This window comes from Pempheris klunzingeri, chromosome 8, assembly GCF_042242105.1.
Source record: "Pempheris klunzingeri isolate RE-2024b chromosome 8, fPemKlu1.hap1, whole genome shotgun sequence".
Lineage (NCBI taxonomy): Eukaryota > Metazoa > Chordata > Actinopteri > Acropomatiformes > Pempheridae > Pempheris > Pempheris klunzingeri.
The window spans coordinates 22,259,252-22,274,880 of record NC_092019.1 but is presented as its reverse complement, the minus strand read 5'-3'; the positions used below and the strand labels follow the sequence as shown (position 1 = coordinate 22,274,880).

The following is a 15,629-nucleotide window of genomic DNA, read 5'->3' as shown; positions in this document are numbered from 1 at the left end:
TTTTGTACTCAAGTAAAATTATTCTTACAGTGTGCTTTTGCTGCTTTTACTTAAGGATCTGAATACTCTAGTCCACTGCTGTTAAAAGCAGCTTTGTCAAACAGCCCTTCCTCAAACGGAGTGATGCGTCACTCTTTGTGATAACAACATGCCGCTGCATGAGGGCCTGTTTTCTTTTGAAGGATGATTATATATTTTGTGCTGGTTTACAAAATGAAAATCGACAGACTGGTAGCATTCCAAACTAGAAAAATAGACGTGTTAAAAGTGTCACATCAGTATTTTTTGTGAGAGTTTGATGCTTTTTTTATGCACCAGTAGTAGTTTTGTAAGATATTTCCACTGAAGATCCAAGTTAACCTAGTCCCTTTGTAGGGGAACCTTCCTACTATAGAGGAGAATGGATATTTAAACTAAATATAACTTGTTGATCTTGAAAGGTAGTAAATAACAATGTGATGACTAATCATTGAACCGCAAAGCCAGTGACAAAAACAAGTAGTTGTAAAACTTTATTGCCATAGAAAAATGAAAACAAACAAGATAAGGGGGCTCACATGTGAGTGACACTCATCATTTGGACATCAGTGTTCAGTTGGGTGCAGACTCCTCAGCAATACCAAGCCCCGTTTGTTTAGGGACGTTCAAGAGCACCTGAAAAACAAACCAGCAGTGTATGGTCATTACGGAACTGAAAAACCAACCCAGCAAGCCCGTACTGCTGCTGTTGATGAGGGGAAAATCCGATCCAAGTGCATTAATGTTTCCTTGTTGTGGGCCGGCTGGTTTATGATTAAACCAGCCAGTAAGTTTGTGACCCACTTCACAGCGGACGGATCTCTCTGCTTCACACGCCTGTGCTCAGGATTCTTTGTGCAGCCAAATTCTGTCCAAATTCAGTACGCTGAAAGCTGACACCGTGTGTCAGAGCTGCAATATCAAACTACAGCAGCAAACTACTTCACATGTGAAGACAGGCTGCGACCATGCAGCTGTTTATGTGCTGAACTGGTACCAAACAACTACACATCCACACTTTACCTCAATATTTTTATGCATTTTCCAACTTTCACAGTCTTTTTTGTCCTTTCGCCCTGCCCTGAGAGGGGGAGGGTTTATTTTTGCCGTCCGTCCCCTGAGCCTTGGTCTCCTCTTCAGCCCAGCTCCTCTTTTGTTTTACCCTGCTTGCGGGGCATCTTCTTGCTGCTGCTGTCCTCCAGCTCTTTGCTCTTGTAGTAGTGAGGAGCCACTTCCAGCAGCCAGCTGCTCTCTATCTCGATCACCTGCGTGCAGAGGGACAGCGATGAATCAGTTAAATATTGGACAGGAATACTTCCTTATGAGTGTGCTTTCTCATTGTTACGAGCAGTTATTCTGTGGAAGCCTTCATGCTGGACAAGGGTGACTTTTTACATTTCAAACAATAGTTTTTCTTGCGTTTAATGATTCACAAAAACGGACTGCAACTACTGCCCGTCATCTCCTAACACCGAGAGACTGTTTAAAAATAACCAGCATCGCATGGCGAGGAGGCAGACCTGTCTCATGAACTCCTTAGTGGTGAAGACCAGCTCGTGGTAGATGAGCCAGCGGGGCTGCTCCTCGAACAGAGAGCTGTTGGGGTGGACGTAGACCGTCTGCTGGTGCTTCACCGTCTTGTAGCCGCCTTTGCTCAGTCGCGCCGTGTGGTAGAAATATCCCGCCGTCACCGCCTGAGAGAGGGACGAGAGAGGGGCATAGAAACAGCTGATTCATCGCCACGCAGGGTGGAAATCAAGGTGACCGCAGCGGCATTACATGAAAAGAGAGCTGCAAGGATGAAGAGGAATATGAAAATGGATAAGATGTGGATGTGTGGAATAAAAAACAAACTTCAAACACACCAGTAACTGGTCCTTTATTAGCCTCTTCAGAGGGTTGTTGTGGTCAGGTGTGATCAAGATTCTTGAAAATATATATTTATCTATTAGCTATAGAGCTATAGGGCTCCAGGGGGTCACACAGTGGAAAAAAAATATATGTATTGATGTTGAAATGCATTTGAGGGGGTAAAAAATATTTAGAGGAGCACTGAGTTGCACTCACAGAGGACTTCTGATATGAACCTCAGAATCAAAGGGGCTGAATAGTCATTTGTTCTGTGAAAATGCATGATCTCCAACATGTCATCTTTAATTCTCACTGGAACTGGAATATCAGCGCGTGGGATTTGTTAACAGATGCCGTTGTTAACGCACCATTCACACCTTCGTTTCTAATCTTGTTTTCACAGATGCTCTCACCTGCTGTAATCTAGGTGGTGCTCGGTGTGTTCACACAACGGATGCTCAAAAAGGCACATCACGACAGATAACATCTGTCACACACCCATCATGCGGTGGGCAAAGCAAATCTACAATTGTCTGTCATTAAAGTAGAAGAAACATTTTCAAATGACTCCCTCTCCTTACGTCAGTATGTCAGCATGGAGATGTCGGTGCCCCCTGTCTGACAACAAGGAATACACACACACACACACACACACACACACACACACTCTGTATTTGTTTAATTATTTGTTATCCTTAGTTAAATAAAAATAACAGAATAAGTTAAGGGACTGCTTTTGCCGGTTTGGCTGCAGGAGTTTCGACATGGCAAAGGCTGCATATGATGAAAACAGGTGTAACCCAACTAATAAAACAAACGCCCTTGCTTATCTCAAGTGGCTCAGGGGTGCGTTCACAACACACACAGACCCAAATACGAGAATGTTATTCACACAGCCACTGTTCAGTGATGATTTAAAGGCTTCCTCTTATTATTTTATTACGCTTTTTCAGTTTTGTTTATTTTTATTTATTTTCCTGGAGCTCAGTGCCTTGATAAAGCTCTCATGACAGCAAGCATCTACTCGCCTGAATTGTTCTTGAGCAAAAACAGGGGCTCTATCTGAGGGTAACCTTTCACGTCCTTACGGAGGCATGGAGGCTAAAAGACGACATTCAACGCAAGAGAACAACCGTGTATCCCAAAAAGTAATCACCCTGACAGCAGTATGTTAAAGCTAAAGGTCTTCGGTGTATTATTAGGTCTGCCATCCACGGGGTCAAGTTACAAACACTTGTCACTCATCCTCAGTTGTTTACCTCAAACCGGTGTTGAACCTAAGGTTGACTTACCTAAAAAACCAAACATTGAATGCAAGCAGTGTCTATTAAAAGCACTACTTTCATCGTGTTTTTGAATTTTTCAGTGGGTCTCTTCTGCCAGCGCTTTTATTTCTGCTTTCCTCTATTGCTGTATTTGTTTCCACCAGACGTGGACCAGGACTCATTAAGTACAATACACCCCCTCTACTAATAACAGGACATTTTATGCTTGTCAGGAAATCTGTGGTAAAAGTTCTGGGGACGTTCTGAGTTATCACTGACCTTGCGAATGGGCAAGCTGTCTTCCTTGGAGCTGACCACCTCCACCTCTATCCGATCCATCAGACCCTCCAGCTGGTCCCTGACGTCCCGGGCTCTTCTCATGGAGCGGAACTGGATGAAGTTTTCGTAGCACCACTGTGTGGAGTAACCGCTCTCCACCCACTGACGGAGAGAGACATCATGTTAGTTAGCACAGGTAGGATATTCTAGGTGGGAATATCTCAGCGCTGTCAGGTTTTTACAGACCACAGCCGTGGTTTGTAAGGATGGCAATGTTGGTCTGTCGATCCACCATTTTGGTCCAGACTAAAATATCTCAACAACTATTGAGATTCAATTTGGCACAGACATGCATGGTTCCCAGAGGACGGACATCCTACTGGATTTACTGATGCCTTCATTTTTTCCCTCAACAGCAGGTTGATATTTGTGGTCATGATTGAAAAGTCAACTCTTGGACGGACTGTCATGACAGTGGTACATTCACTGTAATAACTTTAGTGCCTTTGATGATGAGCTGACCTTTCATTGAGCCCCATCATCGCGTCAACATTTGAATTCCTCCAATATATTTGTTTATGACCAAATACCTGCAAAACTAATGACATTTCCATCAGCCTCAGCCGTCGTGCTGTCTTCAGTGCGTATTAGCAAATGCTAGCACTTGTGGTTTGTGAATTACTGTACAATTTGACAACTTCAGGGATTATCAAAATAAATAAAGGAGAAAAAAATATATCATTCTTTGGTTGATGGTTCCATTTTTTTAAACTGACACAACCTAGTTGATATAGCATCATTTTAAGGGGCCAAAAGCCAAATCGATTGGGAACTTAATTCAGAGGACAACTGTAAGTAACGATATTCCATAGTGCAAGTGCAACAAAATAAATTTGTTTTAAAAGTCAGTTAATTGATAGAATTAATTAAAATATCCATCCTGTCATTTTAGCAATGATTGTGAAATAAGTTACAGGTTATAAACTGTATATAAACTGTTTGAATCTTGTTGGCTGGTCTAAACACAGACAGATGTTTAGAACACAACGCCGAAAACTTCCTTAACTGTGCGTACAGCAAATATTTGCATACCAGGTCCTCTAAAACCTGAGGATTTAGAGGTTTGCTATATTTAGAGGTTGGTTGAACTCAAATATTCTGTCCTGCTTGTGTAGGTAAATGGATAAATATATTCATGTAGAGCTGAAAAAAGGAGACCTCTCCGGCATGTTTATACATTATAAGATTTATAATGACAGATTTTTTTGGACAGCATACAGACAGTGTCAGATTGATAACTCAAGGTAATCTGAACATATCCTAAGTGTGTGTTTATACCTGTGTGTAGACGTTGAGCAGCACCAGGTGGTCTCCCCCTGGCACCACAAAGTTCATCCGTGCGTTGTCAGCGTGCACCACCTTGTCCTTGGGCCGGTAGAAAATAGAGTTGTTCACTGACAGCATGGCAGCAATCGTCAACACTTCCTCCGAACACTTGTACCTGGTAGGGAGGGGGGAAAAAATTGCACATAAATATAGATCAGTGCAGACAGAGATATACGGAGAAGAGAGAGCTGCAGGAATATTCATCATCCATCCCTTACACAAGGTTTTCCTCCTGAACTTCATGAATGCGTTCACTTAAGCTGTGAATTTCTCTGAGGTCTCTTTTTCAAACAATTACACAATGGACAGATTTGACTTTCATCCCCTAAAGCAGCGCCCAGTCTAATGCTCATACAGTGTTTGGGCAGGTCGTGCCTCCCATCAAATTAACGTAGAGTAAAGGCTTATGCTAGTGTCAGACTGAAGACTTACTGCTCGGAGGCGAGGATCATCTTGCTCAGCATGGGGTCCACTGGCAGCTCGGCCATCCTGCGACCCAGCTGAACACCAACAACCAAGAGCAAACAATTAAGAGGCGTTTAACCAATCTAACACTTGATCCATTCATTTAATAACCTGTACTACACCAGTTACTAGTGACACGGTCAGCCAAACTCTCTGGAAAATATCCTTACATCCTTGATAATCATTGATTAACAACACTAGCCTGGAAAAAGTTTTGAGTTGTAAACACAATGAATCATAGTGCTTCTAAATGGGAAAGGTATCAAGCTTTTGATCAAGGAAGTGAGTGACTCATCTGTACAGGACGTTATGCAAATATACAGACGGTCAGAGTGAAGACAGACACGGATTACGCATGTCAAAACAAAAGTATACCTATCCTTTTTCAGTGAGTGAAATGTAAAGCTGACACTGACTCTCTGTTGATTTGACTGTGAGAACACTGTTAAATGGGACCTTCATCAGCTGATAGCAAATAATGAGTGCAGTCAGAGTCACACCAGCTCAAAAATGTATTCAGTGTGAAGTTACACATTATAGTTATCAACTCTCTAATTCTAAAACCCCAAACCTTAACCCGTTGGGTGAAAACATGATGTTTTTCCTGACCATGTTGATCAGCTGTTAATCTTAATTTAAAAACTGCTATTTCTGCTGTTTCTCCTTGAGCAGGTAGTGGACAGTGGTTTTTCAGAGATTATTTCACTGACAGCAGCCTGTTACAGCCACGGGAGCGGTAAGATAGAGTATCTTAATAGCCCCATAAAGCCCAGGGGTGCTGCGCATTCGGGTGATAATCCACTGCGAGCTTTCACATGGTCAATACATTGGTTTAATAAAAATATAGATTATAGCCACTTCAAGTGTAACTGGGAGCCTGATAAATACAGGCCCTGACTTTGTACCTTGGTGAGCTCTCCCAGGTGGTTGAGTGCTCCCAGGGCGTACAGCTGCTCCAGCGCTAAGACCAGAGTCTCATGAGGAGGTGGGTCCATGAAGTCAAAGTGAATGAGGTCATTAATTCCTGCAAGCAAAAAAGTATTAGCTTCCTGCACAGACACAGCCACCAAACAGTCAGATAATGTGCCCCAGCTTAATGACTGAAGTGTATTGAAATGAGATAATTTCAACGGACATTACATCCCACCCGCTTCCACCCCTCACCTAGACTCTTTAGCAGCAGGACTACATTTCCCAAGTTGGTCCTCTGAATCTCAGGCACAGTCGTTTCCTCCATCTCATGTTTAAAGGCCCAAGCTGTGTAAAGCCTGAAACATTTCCCAGCAGCCACTCTGCCTGCACGGCCCGCTCTCTGGTTGGCTGAAGCCTGAGAGTGAAACAGAAACACAGCAATGCGCTTAGAAACCAACACGGAAACTAACAATGTGCACACAGTTTAACAGTTCCAGCTGCCCCGGCGACTGTACCAATGAAGCGCCACACTTAGCCTTCATACAATATTACAGCTTGTAGCCTGCACCTGAGGGACTGAACTTTGAAAGCATTTTGAAAGCATGTGCATCCATCCATCCATCCATCACTTCCTTTCAGCACCAACATCTTACTGGTTTCAGATTGAGAGAAACTGTGAGTGGTTACCCGTGAGCAGGGCGTGACGATGAGAGACTCCATGCCGGTGCGGGCGTTGTAACTCTTCTGTTTGCAGAAGCCTGGGTCAATGACGTAGATGATGCCATCTATGGTCAGTGAGGTTTCTGCTATGTTGGTAGCCACCACCACCTAGAATTGATAAGGATAGAGAACACAGTGCCTAAAGATAAAGGGAGTAAGCACCACTCAAACAAAGCAGAATGAAGATTAAATCTAGCTGTTAAACAATGGGAACAAAGACGTGTTAAAAACATCAAGACCGTGATAAAAAAAAAAAAAAACTAGGATACCAAGTCTTGTCACCAAATCTCATTTGGCTACAGCAGTCTCTATTGGTGGACAATAGCATGACATTTAATCTGGGTAAATATGAGAAGGCTCTTGCTTTTTACACAACTGAAGCAGTAAACAGACAGCAGAGAGCTATTGTCTTCATTTAAGTTGCTCAAAGAACCTACTACATCCAGGGCAACTGTATTAGGAAACACAAGGCATCGTCTCACCTTACGGGCTCCAGGTGGAGTGGGGTTGAAGATCTTCGCCTGCATGTCAGACGGCAGGTTGGCGTAGATGGGAAGGACCAGCAGCTCTGCTATCTTAGAACCAAGCCGCCTGCATCTCTCCTGGAGCATCTCGCACGACGCTTCGATCTCCTCCTGCCAGACAAACACAGGCGTAGAGGTCAAAGAGTCAATCAGCACACAAGGATAAATAATAAGAGTGTCCCCTTTGTAGTAATATTCTTCACTGGGTAGTGGTGAAGTAAACATGGTAACTTAGTTTGGTTCATGTATGCGAAGTGATTGGGTACAGGTTTCATTATCTATTACAGCACGCTTCATACAGTTAGTATACTTGTTTACAATGTATGGGGACAAATGTTTGTTCTTGGAACTGTGTTTATGTACAGCGAATGCAACTAGAAACTGGAGTCAAATTTCTTCTATGTGTATTTGACCAATAAAGGTGTTTCAATGAAGGTGTTTGAGCGGTAAACAAGGGTAATTACATACATACATACATACATACAGGCTGGGAATATAATGAGCTGTATAAATACAATCTTTCCGCCCAAAATCAATAGATTTTTTTTTTCCTGTAAAAAATCTTGACATGAACATTACCTGTCCTGTGAGGAAAACCAGAATGTCTCCAGGAGACTGGGTGACGTGGATCTGCAGGACTGACACCACACAAGCTTCCAGGTAGTCTGCCTCTGGAGCCTTGACAACCCAACACACAGATGTGTACATTAACAGCACAGTTTGATTTTGGGGGGGGGGGGGGGGGGGCATCCATACTCATAACAACCTCTTTTATCTAGATTACAGGTTGAACGTTTTTCTAAACCCACAAATTTCAATGAGTGAAAAATAAGAAGTTGTTACGTGCAAGTAAATCATCAAGCAGCAATCATACACCAAAGTATTCACCCAATACCACCAATTCTTCTAAAAATATAACGAGGACTGTAAGTAAGTAACCAAATATCAAGCTAGCTCCTACTTTAGTGTAGAAGATATCGACGGGGAACCTCCTGCCAGGGATCCTGAAGACAGGCGCGTCGTCAAAGAAGCAGGAGAAGCGCTCTGTGTCCAGAGTGGCGCTGGCCACCAGCACCTTCAGGTCTGGTCTGAACCTGGCGATGTCCTTAATCAGACCAAACAGGATGTCTGTGTGAAGCGTTCGCTCATGGGCCTCATCTATGATGATCACACTGGGGGGGGGAGAAGAGATGAATAAGCACGACCAATACCTACAGGTGTTTATTTATCGAACATGAACATATTCATTTGACATGTGAAACTGCAGAGAGGGACTGTGATGAGTTTATGGACAACAAATGACACGAGGAGTTGGGATGTCTGCCAGTAGAGGAGATGTCTTATTGAAATAAATACAGTCAGTGATAATTCAACTCATCTCAATTAATAGTGCATGAGTAAAGTAAACTTGTCATGTATAATGAGTGATGTGACTGGAAACTCAAAAACATAAGAAAAGTAGAAAATTACAAATTTTCCAAAAAATATAACATTCTTATAACATGATTAAGTGCATAGTAACTTTATTTACTGAAAAAGTTTAAGAGCAACTCCCCAAGAGGACCAGTTAATGATCCCCTTCGTTACATTACCTGTAGCTGGCCAGGTCGGGCTCAGTAAGAAACTCTCGGAGCAGCATGCCGTCTGTCATGTACTTGAGCACTGTCCTCTCTGATGTACAGTCCTCAAAACGAATACTGTAGCCCACCTGAATGGAGCAATAAAGTTAAAACACTGATAAATTATCTTAACGATTAAATTGTCAACAACTATATAATTTGCAAGAAAATATGATAAATATCAGACAACAGCAGCAGACAAAAACGTACAGGATAGAAATACAGGATGCACTGCTGTACAAAACTGCACCTTTTTCAGTAGAACTGTGCTCGTATTGAAATGAAATGGGATCAGCGTGATAATGTGCCAAACTCACCTCATTCCCAAGCTTGACGCTCATTTCCTGGGCCACTCGGGCTGCCACTGACATGGCTGCCACTCTTCGAGGCTGTGTACATCCAATCTTCATGCCTCCGTTAGTGTAGCCCTGAAAGAGGCACAGCAGGTTCTATCATTCATTCGTTCATTATTTCCCCCAGTTATCGCTAGTCTTGTCTTGTTGTGCCGACCATTTTAGTGCTGTTCGCAAATGTTTTGATGCTGCTGGCACAAAACCCACAAATCTCGCTGACAGTAGTCGTCGCAAGGAGCAACAGCGACTGTTAAAGGACTAGTGCCACATTTTGGGAAATAGACTTCGTCACTTTCTTGTTAAGAGAAGATCAATAACACTTGTCACGTCTGCACGGATAACTATGAAGTTTCAGACAACGGCCAGATAAACCCTCGTTTTTCACTCGCCAACAGTTTCTGGAGATCACCAACAAACTACAGTTTTTTTGTACTGATCAGCAGCAACAAAGAAAATAAGTATGTTTCCCAAAATGGTGAACTATTTCTTTAGATGTCATAGGAATCAGCTCCACATGCTGGCTTTACGTGTCACTGATCTCTTGGTTTAAAATATATCAAACAGTGCTCAAAACTACCAAAGCATCAAGTACAGATGATGAGAAAAGACGTCTATCTAAGGTTCATCTGTAGAGTAAAATATATGATCAGGGGGCAGAGATGATTCAGAAAGATGTAAAGCTGCTTCAGTTGACTTCGATTACTTTTCATGTTCACTTTTCCTCATTACTCTTGCAGTAAATTCTGTTGCCTTTTGGTAGAATTTGTTATGTTTATTGGTCACGGTTCTATAGGTGAGTGTAACATGTTTAATGTGTGAGTGTATGAAGGTATTATTAGATCCTGCACTCACATCCTCCAAGAGGTACTGTGGGATCTGGGTGGTCTTCCCGGAGCCCGTCTCCCCCTCGATGACCAGGATCTGGTGCTCGTTGATGGCGGCTAGCAGGTCCTCTCTGTAGGGAAAGATGGGCAGGCTGCGTCGGACCTCCTGCATGGACTGTTTGTTCAGCTCCGCCTGGGACAGAGCCGGAGCCTCCTGATCCTGAACACAGCAGGGGAAGAAGAAGAGACCACTTCAGCTGACTGGTGGTATTTTTTCACAGTGGTGTGCGGTGAGTAAGTGGGAAGGTTGTTTCCATGCTCGGGGGGCAGCATGGACACACTGGCTGTAGTAAGAAATTTTTCCTGTGATCTTTCTCTGTTTGGCCTCTCACTCTCACAAAAATAATACAAGTGGCGGATTTTTTCGATGATCTAAAACTCTTTGTACTAAATTACACGAGCTGCTATCACCTGCAAAATTTGTCACACTCAATAACAATAAGGAACTATAAAGTACCAGAAGAACCCCACCTTTTCGTTCCGAGTTCCCTTCATGGTGATGGCGGTGCTGACAAAGTCGATCATCTCATCCTCCTCCAGGATCAGCTGGTACTTCTCCTGCTCATGCCTCATCCCTAGCTCTCGCTCCTTCTTGGCGCCGAAGCTGAGGGAGGCCGTCTTCAGCCTCTCCTCCTCCCAGCGGCCTTGCTCTCCTCCCAGCTCCATGGGAGTTTCCTCCAGCATCAGGTCCTTCTGGGGCACCTCCTGGTCAGCGGGGAGAAGGAGGGAGTTGAACAATTGAACATACGCACACTTTTAGCAGGCCACTGTCTCTGCACACTGTGACAGTGTGTGACATCTTACCTTGCTCCTCTTCTCTTCTGGCATGTAGTATCTGTTCCTCCTCTCCTCCTGTTCTTTGGCACCGGCCTTTTTGTAATCTTTCGCCAGGTCCCGAAGGGTGCGTTTGTATTCCAACTCCTTTCTCTCCCTCTCAGTCAGCTCCTCTGTATGGAAAAGGTACTCATCGTCTTTGATCTCTGCATCCAGGTCCTCCAGCTTCTCTGCCTCTCTCTTCTTTAGATACTCCCACCGAGAGTGCTTCCTCAACTCCGGCAACTAGAGAGGGACAGAGGAAGACAAAGCACCAGGAACAATTAGAATTATGGAAGCTGATATTTCCCGTCATGTTCCAACACCCAGGCTAATGGTAATTAAAGGTCCCATATTTTGCAAAATGTAGTTTTAATGTCTTTTTTAACATAAATGGCTGTCCCTGGCGTGCCTACAGAGAAGTAACCTAAGAGAAAAGACCATCCTCTCACTTTTTCTTTTCTCTTAACACGCCGTTTAGATTTGGCTCCCCTTATGACATCATAAGATTTTATTCAGGGCACACAGAGACCACTCTCAGAGAACCCACCATATTCTTCTGATCATCTTCAGCCATCTTTAGCCTCTTCTGAGCTTCCTCGTAAGCCTGGAGAACAACAAACAGAAGGTGAACATGTTGACCTGCATGACATAGTGGGTCATCTTTGAAAAAATTCCCTCGTCTCCCACCTTTTTGTCTGTCCTCTCTGCTATGTTGCGAGTCTTGTCTTTGTCCTTCTGCTTCATTCTCTCGGCAAACGCATCTCTCTCTTCGATGTCTTGTTTTCGCTCTCTCTCCTCCTTCTCCCACTCTTCTTCCTCCTCCTCCTCCTCATCTTTCTTGACCGATTTGTAGTCTCTTTGAAAAGAGTGCAAACCTCAGCTTCTATACAACATTCATGCACACAGCCAAGCTTTTTACGGATAATTTAAAGGCCCTGAATGGTTCGGCTCTTCCATACTTGGTTGACTGTTGCTCCTTCACCACAGCCTTTATCAGACAAGCAAGTGCCAAAAGTTAACTTAAGGGTACCTGTGATGATAAATATTTACAGGCTGCTACTCTTTTCTCTAGGATTAATCTCAGTTTAACAAGACTAGCTTTGTTTCAGGGCACACTTATTAGGGTTTAACCTGTCGGGTTTTTTCACATGCAAGAACACCATTATTTAAATCTTGACACGTGTTGTGAGACTGGAAAACCACCAAAAAACGCAATGTGTAGAATAAATAAAATTGCTTAGAGCTCATTTTTCTCCAAAAAGGTACAAAGGATATTATGATGCTGCACTCCAGATGCTATCTGACAGCTGTTCCTAATTGGTCCTCCCACTGTTTGATTATAGGTATGACTGTGTGAACAGGGTGGGTGAAATGTTTCCCCATTTTAAACACTGTTTGACAGTGACCACCCACTCAGCAAAACCTGGTTCAAATAAGTAGATGAAACCACAACTGAGACAGCATTTATGAATATGATTGACTGAAAATAAACGAGTAAATCACAGCTTAATCGCTCAGCTGGAATTGTTGCTACAGGACAGCCTGTCCTGCTCCAGCACTAACACTATACACAAACACGTTATTCTATGAAACAAGCAACAAATAGTAAGAAAGTATAAGTGTAATCAAATCAGTGCCAAATATCTGGATTACTTTTTAGGTGCTTCGTCCTCACTCGACGACTCGCTCTCTTTCTTCTGTCTGATGTGCCTCCTCTTGCTTCCTCTGTCCTTGTCCTTGCTTTTCTTTTTCCCTTTCTGCTTCTCCCGAACAGCCTCTCCATCACTGTCACTGTCCTCCAGTAACGTGTACGTCCGATTCTTCCTGTCCATTTCAATGGCTTGCCGTTCCATCTCCCGGGACGGTTTCTCAACAACCTGCTTGCGAGGAATCTATGACACACAGCGGCAAAATATTATAAGAGGCTTCATTCCCACCAGAAAATGCCAGCAACTACTGTACTGTTTGGAGCTTTTAAACTTTAAACTCAAATGTGTTTGGGCAAGTTCGAAAGAATAATGGAGATAGAATCCAACGAGTGTACCTTGTCAAACAGCTCCTGTGCAAAGGCAATAACACTCTGGTTGATATCAATCGTGCCCGTCTGCTCGAGACGAGTCACAAAGTCCTGACCGCTCGATGCTCTCCGCGCAGTGCCGATCATGAACTGAGACACATATCTGTCGCTCAACCCGAGGATGTCATGGAGACGGTCATTCACCCACTGCTCTAGATTGGCCATGGTGCCTGATGTGGGAGCAACAACAACATAAAAACATGGTCATCCGTAATCCAGGTGTAGATGTAAGCACTGTGGTTACAGGAGCTGCTGACTGCAAACCAACATCCAACGGTGTTTTCATTTACCATTACCTTTGTGGGAGCTTGTACTCTGTCCACAAATCAACAACCCAGCAAAGGTCAAATAACTGCTAACAATTACAATATAACATTCACACAGTTCATTTAGTTTATTGTATTAAAGCAATAGTCAACATAAAATTGATTCGAGTTTGAATTTTCTACAGATTGTGAGAGATGATGAGACATTACTTTAGGATATGATCATTTTGAGGAGGAAAGAGGAAAATAATACCATTTTGATTAAAAATACTAAATTGATTTAAGGCGGTATTTATCCCTGAGGAAAAATTCACATTGACAACACAAGAAACAAGACAGGAAACACCATATACCAATCAGCAGCTCTCCAATTAAATGTACTTTCACGAAAGTTTATAACGTTCAGTTTTTGGTGGCACTGATGGAAATGTGTTAATTCGAATAGATCTTCATTATCAAAGACATCGTTACCGGAAGTGTTGTTCTGAACTACAGGAAGTGGTGTTGTGAACTACATTATATTGGTGGTGTTGCTAAGTTTTAGTCCTAGAAAGCAACATGCATATGCCCCCTTATGAAAGTCAGTTACAGATAATAGAAAGCAAAAGAAATACATAATATGAGAGATATAGAACTGAAATGAGTCAACAAGTCAGTGTCAACAGTGAAGTAAATGACTAAGTAATGGTACCAAGCTCGGTCTGTATTGATACAGAGCTATAATATAGAATAAGGCACAAGGTCAGTGTAAGATGTTAGCACAATGATATGGCACTTTATATACAGCATGGGATATTCCCTGTAAGGTGAAATGTACTACTATAATATAACACAATCCAATGTACAGTACAGCAATACAACATAGTAAATAGTCTGATATGTGACTATAGATATTGAGAACTGGAGTCAACATAACATCTCTTGGCCAAACTTGGTTGGTAAAAACACCCTAATTAACTTCACTTACCGCTTTTCGAAGCGTTCAGACAACGTTGTTGTTACGGCAGCGGTAGCGTTAACGTTAGCTAACTCTGCTTAACTCATGCAGAGTTAGAAATAACTGCAGTTGTAGCTCACAAGTTCCCGGTGAGGACACTTAATGGATAGGCACATCCCTCCGCAGCCACTTAAAACTTTGTGGCTTTGTTGTATACAAAATAAATCATCAATACATGCTTCTGCTAACTTCACATAACGCACGTTCAAGTCGTACACGGAAACACGTCATGTCAAGAACCACCGAAGAAGAGCGGAGCTGCGTCACAGGCTGCACGTCTACTGCCCCCGTGCGGCCACCTGAACAACAACAGCACCAGCCAGGGGCTGTTTCTGCAGATACACACTGCACAGAACAACTGTGAGGACATTAACAGCTACAGTTTAGGATTGTATTATTGATCATTTTAAGATATGCATGCCGCTCTTAAACATCTCAACAATGTATGTAGTGTTTATTTATTCGTGCACCACCTGTTTACATCATAAGTCTTCCTCTTTTTCTTATAAATATTGCAAAATCACTAACACATACAAAAACAAGAATACAGTCATTTATTTGCACATTTCCTCACACCATAGGAATATGTAAACAAGTCAATAAATTAGCTGCAGTGGTTCAGCAGAGATGACTTGTGCATACCTTTATACCTTTAATAGTTTAATAGTTCTATCTGTAGAACTAAGCTGTATGTCTATTCCTATCCTCCTCCGACTCGATTCAATAATGATGACAATAACATGTAATAATTCCAGTGATTTCGCTGTCATGAATATCCCTTTAACCTCCTCACCAAGAAAAAAAGCAATGAAAACAATTATTTTTTATGTATTTTATTTCCTTGGGGCACTAATAACAAAAATCAATGTTTTTTTTAATGAACAGACCCCACATTTTTTTTGTTGAAATATTGGCCTCTACCAAACGGTTGAGACGTCGTAAGTAAAACATGTTTTCAATAAGATATAGTGAGTCAAAATGTGCTCTACCATATGGTTGAGCAGAAGGTTAAAGGGATATTGCTATTATTATTATAATATTTATTATTATTATTATTATTATTATTATTATTATTATTATTATTATTATTATTATGAGAGGAATTGATATTATTGGTAGCTTTATAAAAATGTTAGATTGATGCAAAATGTGACACCTTTGCCACACTAAAACTGGGTAAGTGTTAGAGGGATGGCA

At 42.3% G+C, this 15,629-nt stretch overlaps 1 protein-coding gene across 1 annotated transcript; it reads right to left on the bottom strand.

Annotated features, from left to right (window-relative positions):
- Positions 1–499: 499 nt before the first annotated feature.
- dhx16 (DEAH (Asp-Glu-Ala-His) box polypeptide 16) lies at positions 500–14,625 on the bottom strand. Its single transcript, XM_070835025.1, has 21 exons — positions 14,403–14,625; positions 13,137–13,339; positions 12,746–12,984; positions 11,780–11,948; positions 11,640–11,696; positions 11,081–11,335; positions 10,748–10,981; positions 10,245–10,436; positions 9,357–9,467; positions 9,013–9,128; positions 8,382–8,592; positions 8,000–8,098; positions 7,379–7,531; positions 6,864–7,004; positions 6,429–6,591; positions 6,170–6,288; positions 5,232–5,299; positions 4,752–4,914; positions 3,414–3,575; positions 1,539–1,712; positions 500–1,283 (listed from the first exon to the last, which is right to left on the bottom strand). Exons 2-21 carry the CDS (start codon positions 13,332–13,334, stop codon positions 1,155–1,157), a joined length of 3,153 nt encoding a protein of 1,050 aa, XP_070691126.1. The 5' UTR covers positions 13,335–13,339; positions 14,403–14,625; the 3' UTR covers positions 500–1,154.
- Positions 14,626–15,629: the final 1,004 nt, after the last annotated feature.

What these genes read in the sequence shown, in the direction of transcription:
- dhx16 (XM_070835025.1), bottom strand. Translation starts at nt 13,334, where the DNA reads ATGGCCAATCTAGAGCAGTGGGTGAATGACCGTCTCCATGACATCCTC. An exon ending in CACAGGAGCTGTTTGACAAG is followed by an intron (nt 12,985 to 13,136) that starts GTACACTCGTTG and finishes TGTGTGTCATAG; the next exon opens with ATTCCTCGCAAGCAGGTTGT. An exon ending in TCGATATCTTCTACACTAAA is followed by an intron (nt 8,099 to 8,381) that starts GTAGGAGCTAGC and finishes TGGGTTGTCAAG; the next exon opens with GCTCCAGAGGCAGACTACCT.